At 37.9% G+C, this 22589-nt stretch overlaps 1 protein-coding gene and 1 pseudogene across 1 annotated transcript; one reads left to right on the forward strand and one right to left on the reverse strand.

Moving 5' to 3' along the window:
- The first annotated feature begins 15007 nt into the window (after nucleotides 1–15007).
- On the forward strand, nucleotides 15008–16423 carry LOC116193298 (glycine-rich cell wall structural protein). The gene has a single exon (XM_031522115.1). The coding sequence runs from the start codon at nucleotides 15080–15082 to the stop codon at nucleotides 16142–16144; it is 1065 nt and encodes a 354-aa protein (XP_031377975.1). The 5' UTR covers nucleotides 15008–15079; the 3' UTR covers nucleotides 16145–16423.
- A 925-nt stretch (nucleotides 16424–17348) lies between these two features.
- LOC116198878 lies at nucleotides 17349–22532 on the reverse strand (annotated as a pseudogene).
- Between the last annotated feature and the right edge of the window lie 57 nt (nucleotides 22533–22589).

Below are 22589 nucleotides of genomic sequence, written 5' to 3' on the forward strand. Positions count from 1 at the left end.
AAGACATTTCTCATAGAATATGTCTACATTGATCTCCAGGAAGTGTGCAAAATAAATTTACTTATCCAAGTCTCTATCCTGCTTTATCGATGAGGTGGTCGGGCTATAATACGTTTTTGGTGATCCGAATTCTTTTTCTAATCGATTGAAAAGTAGATATACAGGAAGGTCTACGGACTCGGGCTCGAGGCCCATAATGTCCAGTTGTGTGCTTTGGTGGGCTTATACGGCATTCATAATTTCTTGCACTCGACTTCAACCATCGGTCCAACTCGGTCCGACCGGGATTCGATGTTTAGCATAGCGAGGCTCCAAGGCCGCTTTACGTTCTTGTTGTCCAAGCTTTGGAATTCTGCGGCACAACAGATGTGGTATTTGATCAACTAACCGGTTTTTATAATCGAGGTTTCAAAATTCCTCCTCAGATCATCGCTCGTGGAGGTTCCATACATGCACTTGAATGATATATGATTTTGTTCATGTGTTGTTAATGAGGCTGCCATTTGCATACATTGTTTGTTCATGAGGGTCAAGCGATGCAGCGTGCTCCGGCTTGCCGGAGAAATCATGAGATTTATGTTCTTCAACGAATCAATGTCATTTACTTCCACTAGTTTTTTTATCTTAAATATTAGAAAAGGAAAAAGAATAAAAGAAAATTTTATATAAAGCTGTCAAAATCTACATTTTTATTAAAAAAGAAATCACTTTAAGATGGGGGAATCCAATCTCATTTCTCAAATCAGCCAAGCACGAGAAAAAATAACCAGTAGATAAGTATGGTCCAACCTCCATACAACTAGGGATTCTCCTACCAGGATCAATTTGTGTGTTTCTTTTTTTTTAATTATGTATAATAAAAAATTCACAATACATCAAATAACTTTTCGGACCCACGTGATACGCCAACTAGCACCCAATCAATCAGTCAATCAATTATAATATATAGAAACCGGGGGTGGCATGTGAAACCGCTACGACGTTAAGTTTAAACTCTCAGCTCGTGATGGATTGTCTTCTCGATTAATTGGACTTGAAGTACTTAAATTTCATGCTAGATTCGTTTATTTATTCACTTTTTATCCTAGAGCATAATGGGTTATTCTCTATTGAAACAACCTTGTCGAATTTTGAATATATAGTAAATATTTTTCTTGAAAATTTTTAAAAAAAAGTTCTGATAATGAATATATCAAAAGCAATCACAAATAATTATTCTAGATATTAAAAAAAATCCATAGTCGAATAAACTAAAGTTTATTAATTTTTCATACATTTGGGAAACGCACGGCCTGTACCCAGTTATAAGTGGAAAATTAGGATGATGAGGTAAAGAAAAAATATGTGGCAAATTAGGAATTATAGGCCCATAGATGGGCAAAAGTGATATCCTTCAAATTGGATTGGATTGGATTGGATCAGATTCAGCCCACAATGAAATCCTTCAAATTCACTTGATAAGTCCATATATATCCAACTCAACGATGTGGTCCAGTAAGCTCAGCACCCAGGACTTGTTTCACGGTTCTTGGTTCAACCGTTCACGGACTCTGGGTTTCATGAAGAGGGCCCCGAGACTCGAGGTATCGGTTCATGGGGTCGTGGGATGCTCATCGATTGGAATCGTCTCTAGTTCGTTTGGTTTCGGAATTGGAATGGTATTCAATTCCATTCCAGTCTAATATGGACAAAAGTAAATATTATATGTATATAATACATAGGAAAATTTTATTATTAAAATATTGATTGTAATAATGATAGAAAAAAACATATGTGAAAAATTATTATTAAATTAGAGAAAAATATAAAAAAAATCATATATATATATATAGATGTGAAAATTATTATAAAAATATTGGTTGTAATAATGTTGTAGAAAAGAGAAAATTACCAAATACACCATGAAAGATTGACTATACATTAAATTGAACCTCAAAATTTTTTTTACATCCCATAAACCCTTGGCTATTATAAAGCACATGTGAGGAGCCCTACCGTGTGGCTTTTGTCAAGAAATGAACGGAATCGTCCAACGTTGCATTGTTTGTTGTTTGTTTCTTTCTCTCCCTGTTTTTTGAATTTCTTCATGTTGTTTTTCCCTTCCATATGTCCTCTGTCCGATCTCGAGAGGGAAACGAAGAGATATTAGGTAGGATTTTGCCATTAAGGGAGCAGATCATGCAAGTGATAGAGAAACAAACAATAAACAATACCACGTAGGATAATTCCGTTCATTTTTACACGGAAGTCACATGGAAGGGCTCCTCACATGTGCTTTATAACGATTAAGGGTTTATGAGATATAAAAAAAATTTCGAGTTTCAATTTGTTGTACAATTAATTTTTTAAGGTGTATTTGGTAGTTTTTTTCTTAGAAACAGTATGAGTAAGAATTTATTATTAAATGAGAGGAAAAGATAAAAATAATAATAATTATGTCGCAGCATTGATTAAAAAAAATAGAATGAAACGGAGTGTAGTAGAATTTGATTTCAAAAACAAATGCCACCTATGATTCTAAATCTGGTCTTTGGTTTCTGGAACTTCTCCTTTTTTTTTTCCAGCAAGTCACTATCCTAATTGGTCCAAACGATTTCTTTTAGTAATATTAGCAAATAGAACTAATCTCTGTTTTCTAAAACTTCCTTTTCTTTTTTCTTTTTTTAACACACTTGCCCAATTGGTCCAACAATATTTCTCTAACTTAATTCATTCAAAGAGTTACTGATATTTAGAAATAAAATCGGATGAAGAAAAAGTTCAGGAAGTATACTAAATAAATCAGTCTTTTTCTATTGATCAGAGCACAAAAAAGTTTATTTCTTTTTTTCTCTCAAACGGTAATGAGGACCTTTCATTGATATATAAACGGATACAGCGATCCATTGCAAAAATGAATACAAGAGGAAAATATCCGAGCTAAAATTACAAGAGCGAATATATTAATTGACCCGCCAAGCTAGCTACAGAGGAAAACAAATGTGAAGTTACATCGAGTAAGAACAATTACAATTGTAACTAGTCTTCTTATAACCAATAATCTCAGTCAGCTATCTTCATGCAACAATTCACCATGGACCCAAGTGAAAACTGAGAAAGGGATCCTCAATTCAGTCCACTAATCCATGGCAAATTTATATCTCTGTTTCGGGAGGTAGATCAAAAAGGATGACTTGGGTTGGTATCCAAGAGTAGGATCCCATTATAGATAACAACTCTTAGATAGTCAAACCTAAGGAACTAAAACAGCTAAAAAGTTAAGCGGCTAAAGCTCCATAAATCGATTCAAACCTGTGAGCATCAATCAATCTTAATCAACCTAACCCTGATAATCCTATCTCAAGACAATCAAACCTAAGGAACTAGAGTAGCTAAGCGGCTACAGCTCCATCGATTGGTTCAAACTAGTGACTGTCAACAGGAGAGCCGAACTTGTTCAAATCATCAACAAAAAAGTTGATTTCTATTTTTTGGAGCTACTTTATCCTGCATCAATTTATGTGCCCAATAGGACCAAACATACATATACAACATTTGAGAGGATGAGCTGCGAAAATCAAACTTTAGAGAGATTAAGGCGCGAAATTCAAACATATATAGTGGGATGGTATTTGGTGAAAATTAATCTTTAGTGGGGTGAAATTGAAAACGGGGGACGGCAAATCATCTTAATAAACTAAAACTATTGGACATAGATACCATGTATCACCACCATGTTTTTTCCTTTTTTTTTATTGTTATTTGCCACAAATATTTTATCATTATTTGCCACAATTTATAAAAAGAATGGGATAGGTTTTTTCTTTTCTTTTTAAAAATAAATTAAACCTTTTTTTTCTTTTTTTAAGTTTAATGTATCACCTAATATTCGGAAGTGCGACTAATTTAGGTTTGAGCGAGCTCGATCTATTAAGGGATTAACCTCTCCTCATCGTGAATTTCTCTAACCACATGACTCGCACCTGTTGTCTTACCTAAGGATTATAAGCGCTAACTCGCCTAAAACCAACCAACATTGATATTTGTTTATAAGCGCAAACTCACCTAAAACCAACTAACGTTGATATTTGTGACTAATCTAAATAGTCTCTTTTTATTTGTGACTTTTTGGTGTATACCAGTTGATATTTGAAAGTCCTTTACATCCGATTAATCTATATTCGAGCGAGGTCAACTCACTAATGGATAAATTATTTTATTTTTTAAGCTATTTAAGTAGTCTCTTTAATATATGATGTTAGAAATGTCCTTCACTTTTATGGTGAATCTAATGTTAGATTAACATATTAACAGAAAATAATTCTTATTTGGGTATTAATATGGTCTTAGCCACGATATGCTTTTAATAAATATCAAACCTACTGCAAAAATTTCGTCTACCTAAAATTAGCGAAGCACTTAAGACCTATTATATTGCAATTATGATATTCTAATTAGAACAATTGGCACTTTAGTTATGTAATATATTAATTATTACACGAACTACTGATAATAAATCAACAAATTCATAAAAAATTTGAAGGACATTTTCCTACCAAACTTTAAGGACAGTATTGCACCCACACAAGTTATGGAAGAAATGTGTATTTATTTTAGCCAAAATTATAAGGCCTGAACTGCAATATTTATGTCTTGACAATTCCCTTTTTCTTTCTTTTCGGTAGTGATTGTCTTGACAACTCTCTCTACCTGTCTACCTGTTCGCTGCTCCCTATATGGTATGTCTTTATCGTAACATGCTTATCACTTTCCTTTTTCCCTTCTCGTACATAAACTTTTTCTTTAATTTCATTGCATTAATTGACTTGCCTATACGACTTATATTACTTAGGGTAAATCACACATAAAATTACGAAACTATTTTTTTGGGTCAATCACAAACTTTCATTTCAGTTTCGAATCTGCATCAAATCTACAATGTTGTTAACCTTTCGTCTCTCAATTAATATAGGAATCTTACATCCCACATCTGTCTTCTAGCTAGTGCGGAACTGACACATCATTAAAATATTTGAAAAATATAAAAATTCAAAATCACTAGAGGTGGAATAATGGCTGAGAGACAAAGTGCGTTTGGTAACCAAATAAAGTGTAAGAGTGGTCGCCATCGGCAAGATCACCACTCCCCAGATCAAGAATTCCCAACAAGAGTTTTGGATCTCTCAATCTCGGGAATGGTAGCCAGCCCACAACTCCTGAAATTTTCAAATTTGCAAGAGGTCGATTGTCTTTTTTCAGTTACTAGAGAGACCATGAACTTAGTACAATGAGATAAAAAATCTTAAATATATCTAAGAAAGGGGCACGAGTAGTTTCATTGGAGTATCAAACTTGGAACCTCTTGATCACCAGGTAGGACATGCGTCATTATATAACACCATCTTTGAGTATCAAATTTGCAAGAGGACCATTCTCTTTTAAACCGAGAGAAACAAACGTCATGCACATGTATATGTTATTAGATTGACGACCCAAGAAGGCAATTGTCTTTCCAAAGTTCCGATTGGGTAACATCGTGTAAAATAATACTTGTAGAACATAAATAATTGGTTGTTCAGTGGGAGATAGTGAGGACACTCTCTTATTGAACATTGATGCAATAAATTTCTCAACCACCAAGCACGTGGAAATTAACATTTGCAATCTGCTTACACATACACACACTTATATACATAGGATGCATGAGCTTTCATTTTGATCTTTTTTTTTTACTTTAAGCTCTCCCTCTGGCTATTCAGCACCTAATTTTTATTCATTTGGCCATGTGCAAAGCATTATTATGCTATTCACCCGAACAAAAAGTCGAACGTTATTATGCATTTGAAAGAGAGATCTCAAGGGTTTGGACATGCTTGTTCTTGTGTGTATATGATGCTTTTATGTCTTGCCCATAAATTTGCCACCTACCCTTGTATATATATATGTGTGTGTGTGTGTGTGTGTGTGTGTGTGTGTTTGTTAATTAATTATACTCACGAAGATGTATGAGATAGATTTCTTTTCTTTAACTCAACCGAGCTACCCAGTGATGTTGCATCTATATATATCTTAGACCCAAAACTAAATTTATGTCTAACTTTGATCATCAGTACCTTCTCTTTTTTCTTTTTTTCTCTTCTTTTTTATTTGGTTACAACAGTACCTTCTTTTTCGATCTAGCTGTAACATAACGCGATACAGGATAATGACATGGAAGCTGATTTGCTATTGCCATTATAGATATTGTCCTTATATGAAAGGTTGATGGAGTTTCGAACTTTACGGAGAGAGCTGGCAGTTGGCTGGAGTGAAGATAGAGCTAGGACCAATCGATGATTAATTCAATAAGAGTAAGAGATCGTGTCTAGTCTGATTGTCGAAAGCCTTAACAAGATCGCTGCCGTGCTGTTTGTCAAACATATTTGGTGCAGAATATTTGATGACCAGAAAGGAGGATTGCAACACCGACAATTTTCTCTTTCAAAAATCCTTAAGTTCTGACATGGTTATGGCTCAAATTGAGCATTCCGCAGCGAGATTCAGACCAATATGGTTACTAAGGGTTGCTGCACTGGTCGCTCTCCCAATCCCTTTAACTTATAATAAAAAAAATTCTCTTTAGTATATGCTTTAAATTTGAACACACTACATCATATATAGTTTTTTTGTAGATACATTGCTTTGGATGAAATTTTGATAGACACTTTATTATATACTAGGCATCGCGCAGGATCAAGAAATTTAGTTATTAGATTATAAAATTGATCAAATATATGTTTATGTTCGCTATCATCAGTAACTAATAAAATTTAATAGTACTTCCATATATAAATTTTAATATCCAACTTAAACTTATGACTAACAATGAAAAATAAATCAAAATATCGGCATGTATAAATACATATAATTTGTTAGAATATATTCTTAAAAGGTAGATTTTTATAAATAGGAGGGAAGGATTTTGTATATACAATAGTTGACAAACTCACATATTAGAAATATGTAAGTTCTGTCTCTTAATTAATATTGGGATTGGGATGTTAAAAATAAGAAATGAAAAGAAAACGAGTGAAAATAAAATCAAGTTATACATTTTAGAGGTTTTTATTTTTTATTTGTGCAACATATATAAGTATTTGTAATTTCTCATGCAATAGTCGTTATGCATTGTACGTAGATCAAATATCGACTAATTCATTAAGAATGATTATCAGAGCACGTTTCAATATGTCATTTTGAAAAAGTACCAATCAATAACAGTGCTTCGAGACAAACCTTAAGCATCAATGTATTAAGAATTATGAGAAAGGTAAAATGAAATTATTACAAGTTAAGAACAATCGGTTCAACCTCCGATTTGACTATTATTTATTATTATTTTAATAAATTATAAGTAATTCTACAATTATTTAATTTAAATTTAGAATCATTAATAAAACAGCAATTACAATTCGCATTTGAATTTGGAGATCGTAGTCATGTGACTGTGGGTAGAGATTATAAAATATATATCACAAGTAACACAAATAAGATTGAGAATTGGTATCTCAATATTCAAGATTTTAATTTTACAAAATCATTTTTATACAAAGATCAATTTGTAATATGTACATAAATTTGAGGAAAAAAAGTTGGGGAAAATATTTCTTGAAATAATTGAATTGGGGTGGTTGAGCAGACAAGTCTATTGGTTTACCTGTTACATTGTCTCCACACTTTTAAAATGACCGGAAATTAAAAATAATTAAAAAAATGAAGAACCTTGCTAGCAAAATCGTGTGACTCGAACCAAAAGGGCGAGTAAGGCCACCGCCAAACAGCTAAGCTAACTGCCATTTGATGCTAGGTTTTCGTTATAATATAAGAAGGGAGAAAAAGGAAATTCATGCAAATGGAAAAAAGAACAGTACTCGCCACCTAGAGCCCAAACAGTCCTGTAATCACTTCTTAGGTAATAGTAAAACAACAACCAACTAATTAAGTTTTAATTGTTTGACTCGATTACAATATTTTATAATTATTTAACCCATATACACATCTCTATCTATACAAAATAATAAAAACTGAAACGATGCGTCAAAATATGCCATGTAAGACGAAACATATATTTAGTTACAAGACCTTTCGTGTCGTCACCAATGAGAATGTGACAATTTACATAGTATCATGCCAACAACTCAGCTCTAGAAGCCGAAAAGATTTAAACTTATGAAAAGTCATAAATCATATATTTATGATTATTTATAATAAATTGAATTTGATTATTGTGGACTCAATGGAGTGTCGTGTATAAGAGAAAAAAACCAATTTTTTGCCCAATGATCTTTTACATGGAGGGAATGAGTAAGAAAGTTCTTCATCAATCATGAAAACCGAAAGATATTGGAATCGTCATCATCTTGAGATAAGTAAATTATATTGTATATTGATTAGAGTGAGATGATTTTATATCAAGTAGAGACCAAACATTTTATTCAAACAACTGATAGACTATTTGAGAAGATGCAATCATGTAATATATAAAATATAAGGTATAAATTATATATTTATGTATGAAATAAAATACGTTTTAGGCTTAATTACCTAAAAAAAGCACGACATTTGCACTTTTTCCTAATTATAGCACAACCTTTGAAAAATAACACCAAAATGCACAACCTTTGCATTTTTTCCTAAATGTAGCGCGACCTTTGGAGAGTGACATATAAAGGCACGACATTAGCACTTTTTTTCCAAAATATAGCACGACATTTAGGTTTAGTTGTGCATTTAGTATAATGTAAATTATTCAGTCAAATTGTAATGATAACAGCTAACATGGAGTTAACGGTATTACGTGACAGAATATGATTATACGAGTAGACCCCACATTATTGGACAATAATAGCTAACGGCGTCAAGTGCCATTCGTCCAATCATATTGTTGCATATTGTATCGTTAACTCCTGCTATATGTTATATTTACATTTGATGAAATAATTGATGTTGTGCTAAAATCGCAGCTCAACCTGAAAGTCGTGCATTTCTGTGATTTTTTTCAAAGGTCATGATATATTTAGGAAAAAGTGTAAAGGTCGCGCATTTATATACTACTCTACAAAGGTCATCCTATATTTATGAAAAAAATTCAAAGGTCATGTATTCTTATACTATTTTCTAAAGGTTGTGCTACATTTAGGAAAAAGTGCAAAGGTCATGCCTTATTATGCAGTTAACCATATATTTTATTGAGAATTTTTTTAATTATGCAAATTTGAAATAAACATAAAATATTTTTATAGAGGTCATAATGAAATAACTTATTGACAACAATTTTGTTAATTACCGCAACAATTTTATTTCACGCACACGTGGGCCATTCATCTAGTTGAGGGTAAATTCCAAGGACGCCAACTATTAAAGAACACATTTCTTTTCGGTGTGCAGCACCTGATATTTAAAAATCTAATGGACGTCGCGGCTAATTCAGATCGAGCCAAATTGACTTAATAAGAGGTAAAGCTCTTAACTTATATTAAAAAAAAATCTCTTTACTATATGGTTTGAATTTGAACACACTACATCATTTATAATTTATTTATAGATACATTTTTTGGGTGAAATTTTGATAGACACTTTATTATATACAGTAAAACAACAACCAACTAATTAAGTTTTAATTGTTTAACTCAATTACAATATCTTATAATTATTTAACCCATGTGGATATCTATATTTATATAAAATAACAAAAATCGAAATGACGCGCCAAAATATGCCACGTAGGATGAAGCATGTCTCCTGTTGCGAGACCCTTCGTGTCATCACTAATGAGAACGCGACAATTAACACAGTATTATGTCATCATCTCGGCTCCATAAGCTGAAAAGACTTCAACTGATGAAAAGTCATAAATCATAGATTTATGATTATTTATAATAAGTTGAATTTGATTAACGTGGACTTAACAGAGTGCTGACATGTCCCGGAGAAAAAAATCCATTTTTTGGCTCTACGATATCTTACATGGAGGGATATTTTAAGTAAGAAATTTCTTCATCAATTGTGGAAACCAAAAGATATTGGAATCATCATCATCTTGAGATAAGTAAATTGTATTGTATATTGGTTAGAGTGAGATGATTTTATGTCAAGTAGAAACCAAACATTTTATTCAGACAAATGATGGACTATTTGAGAAGATACAATCATGTAATATATAAAATATAAGGTATAAATTTTTAATTGGATGTATGAAGTAAAATATATTCTATTGATAATTTTTTGAATTATGTAAATTTGAATTAAAATTTGAAATAAATTTACGATCATGCAAATAATTTTTTTAGAAAGAATTAATATATTCTTACAGTAGAGAAGGTCTAGTATGCAATGGAGGAACCACGTAGGATTATGTCATAAGACCCATAGAAAATATTATCTTTGGCGATAATGAATTATTATTATCAATAATGGATTTTTCTTATTTTTGTTTACATACTAAAAATCAAAATGACAAATCCTTATTAGCCTGTGATATTGTCACATGATACCACCATTGCATATAATACTTCCTCCTTACAGTGGTTGAGTACTGAGATCACTCAACTAATCAAGGAGATATTACATCCATAAAATGCTCTAGGTTTGTTGAAAAATAAACAAAAATTATTTTTATAATGAAATAACTTATTAACAACAATTTTTTTAATGACCGCAACAATTTTAGCTCGTGCATGCTCGGGCCATTCAACTAGTTGAGGCTAAATTCCAAGGACATCAACTATTAAAAATTACATTTCTTTTTAGCGTGCTGTACTCGATATTCGAAAATTTAATGGATTTGACAACTAATTCAGATCGAGCCAGATTGACCTACTAATAGGTAAAGCTTTTCAAATCATAAATTTTATCCATTTGCCAGACTTAAATTCGAAACATTGTTTAATGGAAACAACGGTCAAATCAACTAAACCAACCCATGTTTGTAAAGGCACAAGATCATCCCTTTGTCAAGGAAGCCGACGCCCTAGCAAGAGCATTCTCTCTCTAGCCAGACCGAGGTTCTTGTCCAGAGCCCCTAGTTCAAACTCAAGGCTTGCGAGCCCATGATTGGGCTCGCAACAGCGGTGCAAACCCAGCCATGGGGCTCACGAGCCTTGAGTGGCTCAATAGCTCAAGCTCCTCTTAGGGCTCATGACCTACTAGAGCTCAAGCTCCTCTTAGGGCTCATTGAAATCGGATTTGATTTTGCTAGCTTGAGAGCAGCCAAGAGAGAGTCGTGGTGTTGCCAAAGGTGGACATCGAGCGGCCACGTGATGGTGGAGGGATAGCAGAGGAAGCAGCAGAGAAGTGGCTGCATCTTGAAAATTTGATGAATAGTTGAGGATGAATTAGTAATTTTAGATCCTATATATTATGGGTGGGTTATTCAAATTACATACTGGGATTAGAGTTTGGCAAATCGGTATTTATTACAGATATCAGTCCATCAGTAATCGTAATTACGATTTTGCGGATAAAAACAAATAACATAATCATAATAAGCCTGCAACTGAATTCCAATTGCAATGTACCACACCAAATCTTACGCATTGACTTGTGTAATTACGTGGAATCAATTTGCATGCTGTTTTGTTTTTGTCACAGGGTGGATAGAACAGGGTATTGGTGTAAGTGCTTTCTTCCTTGCGTCTCACCCTTTAGCCTCTTGAGACATTGCAACATTCATTTGTCCAAAATAATATACACTCATCATGGCGAGAATAAAATATAATATTTGATACCGAACCTTATCGCGCGCAATTAACCAAAGCTAGGAAAGATCGGTGCTTAGTTATCCAACACGGCGGTAAATGGCATGTTTAGTATATGCGGGAAAAGAATGGTTAATTGCATCGGTGGTCCAAAAAGTTTCATGAATGTTTCAAGTTGGTCCAAAATATTTTTTTGGTAACTTATTGGTACAAAAAGTTTCAAAACCGTTTCAATATAGTACATTTCGTCAATTGCCCCCTGACACCGTTAATATTTTGCTGACGTGGTGCGTCCCATGTGTCACTTTTATTACGTGGAACCAATCATAGTGCGCCACGTCATTTAAGAGAAAATAAAATTTGAAAAAGTCCAATAAAAATAATAAAATAATAATAAATAGTAAAAATTTAGAAAAAAATAAAAAAATTATTTTAAAATTAAAAAAAATTGAAAAAACTTTTAGAAATAATTCTAAAAATAATTTTAAAACTTTTAAAAAATTTTAAAAATAATTTTAAACTTTTAAATTTTAATTTTAATTTTAAAATAATTTTAATTATTTTTAATATTAAATTTAAAATTATTTTTAAAACTATTTTTAAATTTTTAAAAATTATTTTAAAAATAAGAAAAAATTATTTAAAATAATTTTAAAATAATTTTTTTTTATTTTTTCTAAATTTTTACTATTTATTTTTTTTTTTTTATTATTTTTGTATTTTTATTGGAATTTTTAAAATTTTATTTTCTCTTAAATGACGTGGCGCACTGTGATTGGTTCCACGTAACAAAAGTGACACATAGGACGTGTCATATCAGCAAAATGTTAACGGCGTCAGGAGCAATTGATGGAATGTACTACATTGAAACGATTTTGAAACTTTTTGTACCAATAAGTTACCAAAAAAATATTTTGGATCAACTTGAAACATTCATTAAATCTTTTGTACAACCGGTGCAATTTATCCGGAAAAGAATGAAAGAGAAGTCAACATACAAAATACCATCACGCATGCATTAATTCACTTTTATTCAGACCCACTGCAATTATTATGAACAGTGAACTCCTTTGGCTCGTCCAAACAGACTACCGACATCGGAACTTGGTGCGCATTCATGGAAATTACTCTTGCTGATGTCCGAGTATTTAACCTAAAACGTTAACGAGATTATAAGTAAAAATATCTCACAATTTTAGAATTTCTAGTTAATAATATATTTAGAATATATTCTTTCTCCGCTTTCACTTTTTCTTTCTGATATTACCTGTGATCTACAAGTACAACTAAACCAGTTCGACATTTAGTAATTAGTTCGGGAAACTTGATACCCAAATATCAAATGTAAATTGAAGTGCGACGTCCTCCCCGGCTGGTTACATTGGGACCTAGAGTCAGTCGACTTAATTTGATTTAGATCACACGTTCTGGGCCTTCTGGCCCCTATATCATTTCAAGGTCTCACTATACGACATACAACGATATATAATATAATTTTATCCATGTATATGCAGTTACAGTTTAACATATATGATCACATTAGTATATGTGCGTCTGACTTGTAGAGGCAATTGATAATTTGTATTGATTTTTGTGAAATATAAGTTGGATCATAGATTTCACATACGGCTTACATATGTGAAACCGTGCTGGGAAAAAAAATAAAATCCATCAGAATTTAACAATATATATCAATATATGTGTTCCTTTTGCTACACGATTGTATTTAATGAACATTGTGGTTGTTGGTACTGTCACAACAGTGAATTACAGATAGAAGTTTGTACATACTGAAGTGCAGTCGTTTTATTATTGATCTAACAGAAGTCATTAAGTGGGGCGTGCAAATTAGATTTTTCTCCATGAACATTCAATATGTATTATTCGGGAAACTCTGATCGATGATTTCTCACTGCCAGAAACAGAATGGAAGCCATGAGATCTATGAGTTGAATTGGCGCATGCCACTAATTCAACGCCCACTGATGGGAGGTCAAAGTTATTAGGCGTGCAGTTACTCTGTATAGTTTTTCAATGTTGACCATTGATATCTGGAAGTTCAATAATAGAGCCCTCTAATTCATATTCAAGTTGAGTTGACCCTGTAAAGATCTTTCAATTGTGAATTTTTCCCATTTACAATACTCAAACTTGAGTCATTACTTAAAGTGAATAAACGTTGAACCACCTGAACTAATCCACGGTAGTGGTTACCTTGTATAGTTAGACGCAGTAGATCTTGGTCTTTGAATTGTCCCACATAACATGGCGTGGTTAAAGTAACTAAAAAGTTTGTCAGATTTTCACAGCTTAACTGGACATGCCCTATTTGAATAAAAATTCATCCTCTCATGTGGCTGAGATATATAAAAAAGCATTTGACATTGTATCAAAACAATATAGAAGAGAGATTAGACAATATCTCGGTTCCTTTATGGAGGACTTTTGACCTCTGATGTGCTCGAGAGGATATATATATATATACATGAAGTGTGTACAGTCGGGTAGAAGGAAGTTTATATCACAATCAACTAAGATGGTTTATCTTTTAGTAACTGATCTTTGTGAGATTCGCTGTAGTCCAACCTCATGACAGGAATACAAGAAGTACTAGTTTAATTTGCAATGACAACTAATAGTTACATTTCAACTGATCAATATGACTATATCATTCGACTAACTATTAAAAGTACTGGGATGAGGTATATGTAAGTTTTCCTTTTCTTTTTGGTGAGACACGCACTAGACATCCTCGAACTATTACTTGAGCCTCATCCCAGTTCAGGTTCAACTTGGCTTTGGCCACGGAATGCCTCCAATGAGTTTCGAATCCATGCTTTACTGGCAAAGTTTGCCCATCTAAGAGATATTATTTGGTGTATAGTTAGGAAATTATTAGGTAAAAGTTTTGGCTAGGAAAATTTATGAATAATTTCACTATGCTAGGAAAAGAAATAATGGGAAGTGGTGATATATTCTTGGAACCATGTAGATATATAGGAATGAGAGTCTCTTAATTCCATGAAAACCAGAAGAAGCAGCCCTTAGAATCAGACAGATGAGAAAACGCGTGAGGACATGAATTGCCATTGTTAATATAAAATTGTTTGTTTTTACCCAGAAAAAAGTGTGTATATATATATATATATATATATATATTGTTTGTGTTTGTGGAGGGAGCTAACAGCTATAGGACGTAGTTTTATGCATTAAATGTCACAAAACAGTTGGTCGTTGAGTTTTCATCTCATTGAATGCTTCTTTCTTTCATATATCTTTCCCAAAGGCTATAAAATGCCACATACCAGTGTTTGATCAAATCACATGAGCTCAAGACAATTGCCAATCAAATTAATACCAAAAAAATGGAACGAGGCTTTCCTCTGTTGTCCTTTGTTTGCATTGGCTTTCTCGTGGTGAGTGCGGTTGCTAGAGATGTGAGGAAGAGCGAGAATGACGACCAAAAGAACCTAGGATTTGGTAAGGGAGGTGGCTTCGGGGGTGGCTTCGGTGGAGGCGCTGGAGGTGGCGGTGGTTTTGGTGGTGGGGGTGGATTCGGTGGTGGTGGAGGTGCCGGTGGAGGTGCCGGTGGAGGTGTCGGTGGGGGCGCAGGAGGCGGGTTTGGGAAGGGTGGCGGGTTAGGAGGTGGGATTGGTAAGGGCGGTGGGATTGGCGGAGGTGCTGGGGGCGGCATTGGACATGGTGGTGGAATAGGGAAAGGTGGTGGCTTTGGCGGTGGCATTGGTAAGGGTGGTGGACTCGGTGGTGGTGCTGGAGGAGGCTTCGGAAAGGGTGGCGGAGCCGGTGTTGGTGCCAAAGGAGGCTTCGGGAAAGGCGGGGGAGCAGGTGGTGGCGCCGGAGGAGGCTTCGGGAAAGGTGGTGGAGCGGGTGCTGGTGCCGGAGGTGGTTTCGGGAAAGGTGGAGGCGTTGGTGGTGGCATTGGGAAGGGTGGCGGAGTAGGTGGTGGTGCTGGGGGTGGCATTGGGAAGGGAGGTGGAGTAGGAGGAGGCATCGGGAAGGGTGGTGGTCTTGGAGGAGGAGCTGGTGGAGGAGGTGGCAGTGGAATTGGTGGAGGAATCGGCAAAGGTGGCGGACTTGGAGGTGGTGCTGGTGGTGGATTTGGCAAGGGAGGTGGCCTTGGTGGTGGTGTAGGCGGAGGCTTTGGGAAAGGGGGAGGAATTGGAGGCGGCATTGGGAAGGGTGGTGGCTTCGGTGGTGGAGTGGGTGGCGGATCTGGTGGAGGAGTCGGTGGAGGCTTTGGTAAAGGAGGAGGTTTCGGTGGTGGAATGGGAGGCGGTTCTGGGGGTGGCTTTGGTGGTGGTGGAGGTGGAGGTGGAGGTGGAGGTGGAGGTGGAGGGGGAGGGGGAGGTGCAGGCGGCGGATTCGGCAGTGGAGGTGGTCTTGGAGGCGGCGGCATTGGACACCGCTGAAGACCATCGATCATCACACGTTGCATGCATGGCCTCACCTGATAAGTTGTTAAAACTGTCGCAAGATTGCTGGAAACTAATAATCTTTGATGTAATTTATGTTTTCCGTCGTCCCTAGAAAGTCAAAGTACCCACTGTATCTTCTTTTTTATTTTTATTTTTTAACTTTTAGGTTTTTCATTTTTATGCTCGTGGGGGGGATGAAATTGAGATTTCAAGTTGCGCTGTATTTATTTTATTACTAAGGTAAGGACGTCTAATTGGTCTCTATTTAACAAATTGTTCCCTCTTCTCTCAAGCTTCTACACACGTGATAATTTTTCTCGGTTGAGAAAGATTTAACTTCAATTCTGTTTCTGGAGCTATAAGATGGGTTCGTAGAGTAATAAGAAACACAAAAACGATACAAACCAAAGGAGTATGAAAATTCCATTGATGATGATTATCGAACACAATTGTAGAATTATAATGACCACTTTCAAATCATTCAAATTTAGAATCATCATAAGTTCCCCTTGCAATTTGCCTTGAAAACGAAATCCTATACTAATATCATTCAATTCTTAGTATTAGCATGGACAAGTCAATTAGGTTGAAGCCTCATATAACTCACTGTTGGTATATTACCACTGGACATGTTCAATTTCTTTTGCAGACACAAACCTGATCCTAAAGTACCGTCTTCTCGCTGCTTTTCATCGTGCATCAATATGACACGAACTTGCTAGAATCTCTTAGGCGAATATGAGGATTTTCGGTAACCAGCTAGCGGTTGTCACAAACTTGGTTTTTTTCCTAGTGAATGGATTATCTTAACTGAGCAAGAGAGTTCTCTCTTCTTTTTATTTTTATTTTTATTTTTTCCTTTCTCGATTACAAAGACAGTCCATAAACCTAATAAACGATAGAGAAATGGAGAAACAATTAAACCAAAAAGCCCTTCGGTTTTAAGTAACAAGATACTGCATTGCATCCTTTCTTAAGCAGAGTTCCAATTAGTATGATCTGAACAATATATTGTTACAAAACTGATTATCTATAATCATTTGTTCGTCGTGGATTCAGAAGGTTTATGAAGGGATAAGCTGTAAAGGTTTATAAAACAAATTTGTATTATGACCTGTTATAACACATCCCTCCCATAACCCTTCGTAATTCGTGATCTAGACGAGCTATTAGAAAGAGAAAGACCAGGCTCTAAGTATGAAAATAAATTAGCAAAAGAAATAATGTGGAAAACTATGCTTTTACTATAAAATATTAATGTCCCTTTTCCAAATTTTCCTCAAATTACAAAGAGTTTTAAAGTCAACAGAAAATGGTTAATGTTGTGTACATATACCTTTTGCTGAAGATCTCAATATAGTTTTATCCCCTTATCTCCTCTTTGCTAATTGGAATGACTTCTTCAAGAACTGCTTCGACGCACGGTCGTTCCGATGGCACAGCACCCTCAGTATTGTGTTCGGGTCGGACCGATGCCATCTCCTTGTTGTAGGAGGCATTGGCAGCTTTTGCCCCACGCCCATCAATCCGATTCCACTCGTCTCGCACGTGACGATACTGAAGTCGTCGATCAATTGTTCGGTGGGCTGGCCCATCAGGGCGATGACCCCTTCCACTGACTCGGCCTCCCGGTCGACAACGTCCTCAGAAACCAAACCCTCACTGCATGTAGAAAACACTCGCTTCAAGCTCTCGAAGTCCTCCTCGATCATCTTGTGGTCGGACCGATAGAAAACCCTAGAGTTCCCTCCTGCGAGCAACACCATGAGATATGCCTCGAAGGAGACCTTCATCACCTCCTTGATTGCCAGTGGTTGGGCCCGGTCCGTGAGCATTGCGCATAAGAGTGACAAGTTCTGCTTGAGGATCCTCAAAATGGGCCGGATACGGGCATTCATCACGCCGCCGACATAGAGACTTTCATAGAAGGCAGAGTTGGAGTCGAGGAAGACCAGGCGATAGGCCGCGACCTCGGACACGTGCTGGCAGGCTGCCTGGATGGATGTCCTGGCGATGTCAAAGTAGGAGGAGGAGTTACCCTGTTGCCGGCGGTTTGTGAACCGGTTCCGAGCTGGAGAGACCCGGGGGGACAGGCTTAGAGTTTTGTTGAGGGAATGGATGTAGGTGAGGAGATAGTGCAGGACTGTTGAGGCGGATGTAGAGGCGCTGTGTCCCACGGCTTGTCGAAGGGCGGGGGCTGTGGCCCTCGTTCGACCCGCTGACAGGGTGGTGGTCCTCTAAGTTGACGACGGTACATGGGGCGGCTCTCTTGAATAGCTTGATGAATTTCGAGTCGCGGTGGCATCTAGTTAGAGGTGGAAGGGAAGGAATGTAGCTTTGCTTTGATCCTAAGAGAAAAAAAAAAAAAAAAGGGTATATAAGTTCAGGCGATGAATGTGACTTCCCGGCATAAACCGTATATCTCAGAGTGGTCGTCTTTCTTTGGGTTGGTAGTATTTTTTTCCGGAAACAATTGGTGACTACATATGCTCAAAATATATTGAATTGAAATTATCATCGAGATTTTTTATATGTGGATATGAATCGACAGAGGCCTCCTTGCTTACCACAAGATGCAGCAAATGAAATGTAATCCTGGAAGAGGTGTCCAAGTGCATCAGCAAGATCTTGGATCAAATCCTCAGTGATTCCTATGGGGATCTCGAAGAATTCTTCGACGGTTTCCTTGACTGTCTTCATCAGCTCGACCGCTGACTGCGCATATGGCTCCGTCTTGGACTTCGGATTCCATGTCTGCAACACAAGAATTGCAGCGGGTTACTATTGAATTCACCATTATTTCACATTCTTTCCATCCTCAAGCTCTATATTTACATGATCATAGAACTGCTGAAAATCAATCACTATCAGACTTCAGCTATGGCCAATGTCCGAAAAATTGAATTGATTACTAGAATGCAGTAAGGGACTCGATCGTGTAGACTTTCATTATCTACTTTGTTTCTCCCGAAAGATGATGTAAACTTACCTCAGTTTCTTTTGCTCTACGGAGACAGTCCTTCCCCTTCTTGAGCTTGTCATCAATCCACTGTTTCAAGAGTTTCAATATGACCGAATCAACTTCGTACGGCACCATCTCCCTAACAACTACCTTGCCCCCGTCCTCGCACTCGTTGGAGTCCTCGACGACCATCTGGACGAGGAAATTTTCGAGTTTCCCCGCTCTTTGTAGCACCTCGACAGTCTCGTTCGTCAGCTTTGTTGTCCCGATCAGGAACTGCTTCAGCAACGAGCCATAGCGATTGTGGAGCACCACCGCAGCAACTCCAACTGCAACGGGATGCCACTTCTTTAGTATCGGGCTAAAATATTCCCTCTCTCTGAGAGCCAGGTCCTCCATCTCTTTCGCCAGCTGAAGGAGCGCTTCGCTCGCCTCCTGCTTTGAGTCTGATGCGTGCTTGTAGTTTTTAGTGACGAGTATCTAATCAACAATAATTGAAAGAACAATTAGGACCAGAGGCATGTATTACGACTGTACCAGCTAAGTATTAATCAATTACGAACAAGTCAAATCAGTTAACGAAAGTTCTTTAATGTTTCACCTTTTGAAAAGCATTCTGCAAGGAAGATCTTATGTAGTCGTCGACACGATCCTTAGATGAGCTCAATGCCGATTCACCCTTCTCATTAGTCCCTTCCACTCCAGGAAGCACGACATCTTCACCCATGATCTTCGAAGCGGTGAGTGCCAAGGGTAGGATATTCTCGATCAACCCAACGGTTCCCCTCTGAAAATAGTCATGGTAGTGATGGAGCCTCTTCTCTGACCACGCCCTCATTGAGGACAGGACCGAGGATAGAATCCGCACAAATATGGCGTCCCTGTCAGGTTTCTTGGCATCCCTTGAGACCTCAGACAACATTGCATGAGATGCATAGAGGAGGTCGGGCTCCATCTCTGAGGTTGCAACGTACTGGTGGAAAAGCACCCAGGTGAAGCACACATTGTGGATGGCCCGGGTTATCCCTAGCGTCGACCAGGTCTTTTTCATTAGCTCGAAGAGTTCATCCACCTCATCAAGCACTGCAGTCTCATCCCGAATGTCGAAGACTGATTGGAGGAGAGCCATGTAAAGGTGGACGTTCACAGGGTAACCATCCGCCCAATGGCAAGCATCAGTCGGGGTTGTTCCGCTAGCGCTTCTCCAAGCTAAGGAGACAACTGAGTTGCACAAGGTCCGCATCGTGTCAGAGTTCTTGCCCGTGTCAATGGGGCGGGACTCGCCAGCCTTGATGATGTCCCGGAGACGGGCCGCAAACAAATTGGAATTCTCGAGTGGGATTGACGGGTGGAGGAGCAATCCCGCCTCAAGCACCTTCAGCTGACGCTTCTGCCAGGCATGGTACTCCTGAGAATCGCTAAACTCCGATGACTTAATGTGGCGCAGCAGCTCCAACGGGAGCACTATCGTCTCCGCACGTCGTCCCATCTAATGGCAGCATATGCAAATTCGAGAGCGAGTAATTTTACAATTTTACGGAATTTGAATTTATAAGTGACAAAAAGAAAAACAAAAGAAAATCTGAAACGTATATAATGCAAGCAAAAGAACTTACTTGACCAACAAGGGTCCTCACGAGCGTCTTCCTGAGCCTATTATCACTGTGCTCCGTCACCCTCATCTGCTGCCTCATGATCTCAGCCGAGGTGAGCGGCCGCCTGGCCCTTGATGGGGGCACAGTCTGACCCAACATTGTCGAGCTCGATGAGCCACCTCCTCCTCCGCCGCCACCTCCAGAGCTGTGCCAACTTGGCGAGGTCGGGGCTGACGGCCCATTTCCTGTCCAACCCGACACCATTTTCTTCGACGGCGAACGCTTGAGCATCTTCAGCCCGAGGGCCCGCTTCACCCTGCTAGTGGGGGCCATCCCCACGCCACTAGGGCGTGGCGAGCCAGAGCCCATCCCACCATCCCCACCGCTGCTGCCAGACTCCTGGGAGACTGCCGACGAGGACAATGAATTGTTGGAGTGGAAGGTGGGGGCATTGCGGCCGCCGAAGCCAGGGGAAGAGCGGCACGAGGTGAAGAAGATCTCGTACGCAGTCTCGCGGATGGCATCACGGTCGAGACCATCGAGGGGACCGAAGGGCCACTCGAGGTCTTCAAGGGAGGCGGCAACTGGGGCAGGGGGAGGGGAAGGGTTGGGGTGGCAACGGGGGGAGAGGTGGCTGGACTCAGAGGGGCGGGAGGCCGAGTAGGGGCCAGAGAAGGATTCCCGACGGCTGTGGACCATGGTTGTCAGATGTCCGGCGGGATAGAGCGAGGGAAGAGGTCGTTCATATTATGATTGGGAAAAAGGGGAAAAGGAAGGGAGGGGATGGGCTGTGTTTGTGTTGTATGTTTTCTCTGTCTTTCTTTTCTTAATGAGTTGGTTATTTTGGACAGATCACTTTTGCTATCATTCGTGAGAGACAGAAACAGAGAGAGAAAGAGAGGGTGCGTTGGGCACATTTGTGACCAGTGAAGCATTGGGGGAAGAGACGGAGACAATGAAGGGACAAGGATTGCTCTCCACTTCCGTGTATTTCTCCATGTCTTCATGCATACACGTAGACTACATATATACATGTATATGGCTCTTAGAAGCAATCCATTGCCATACGATCAAGAACTCCATGTTCGTGGCTCTGCTCGTCTCTAGTACACTTGAGCAAAAACCAAATCCAAAATCCGACGGCCTCGATCATCTCATAAAGTACGAGTCCCTTAACAGAGCATGATGATGAGTGACCTGTATGTTGAGCTATATGAATGAACCATGAGGACCCCATTAACAAATATAGAATTGTAACGGGTGATGGTTGAGCTGACTAAAAATCATCCCGATGGTCCCCTTAGAGTCAATCACATTGGATCAATTGGAAATGGTGCAGCGACATGACGCCAATTTAATTGATCCAAAGTAATCAACGGAACCAAAGAAGCTCCTCCAATTCTAGTAAACCATGCCTAATTTAGTAAAACAGAAAACTTCCAATTCAGCTTGCTTTCTTCATCTTTCATAGGAACTACATGCAGTCCACAGGCTGTATTTCTCACTCTCCAAGACTGTTTCATTCAAAATCACACTCACCAATTTATCAGTGTCACGCCGAAATCACAATCCCAACGATCAGGTCACATCTCCTATTCCACAACAACTAAAAAGCAAAAACCATTCCTTACCCTTCGAAACAGCCCCTGAGTAAGATGAACTGTCTGCCAGAATAGGGAGTACTTGAATCTCCTCGTTGCCCATACATGGCAATGTTTGGACATTTGACAGCCACATTAGTCGCCCAAGATCCCATCTCACCTGCATAAACGAAAATCCACAAATGCAGGCGCAAAAATGATTATGCAATCCTCATCATGTCAACTGCTAACACTATGCATATCGCTATCCTTCACCGAGCAAGCTGCACATAGAAAAGGCC

This window comes from Punica granatum, chromosome 1 (assembly GCF_007655135.1).
Source record: "Punica granatum isolate Tunisia-2019 chromosome 1, ASM765513v2, whole genome shotgun sequence".
NCBI classification, from domain to species: domain Eukaryota; kingdom Viridiplantae; phylum Streptophyta; class Magnoliopsida; order Myrtales; family Lythraceae; genus Punica; species Punica granatum.

Bases quoted from the DNA above. Each gene is read 5' to 3' on its own strand.
- LOC116193298 (XM_031522115.1), top strand. From the start codon at position 15,080: ATGGAACGAGGCTTTCCTCTGTTGTCCTTTGTTTGCATTGGCTTTCTC.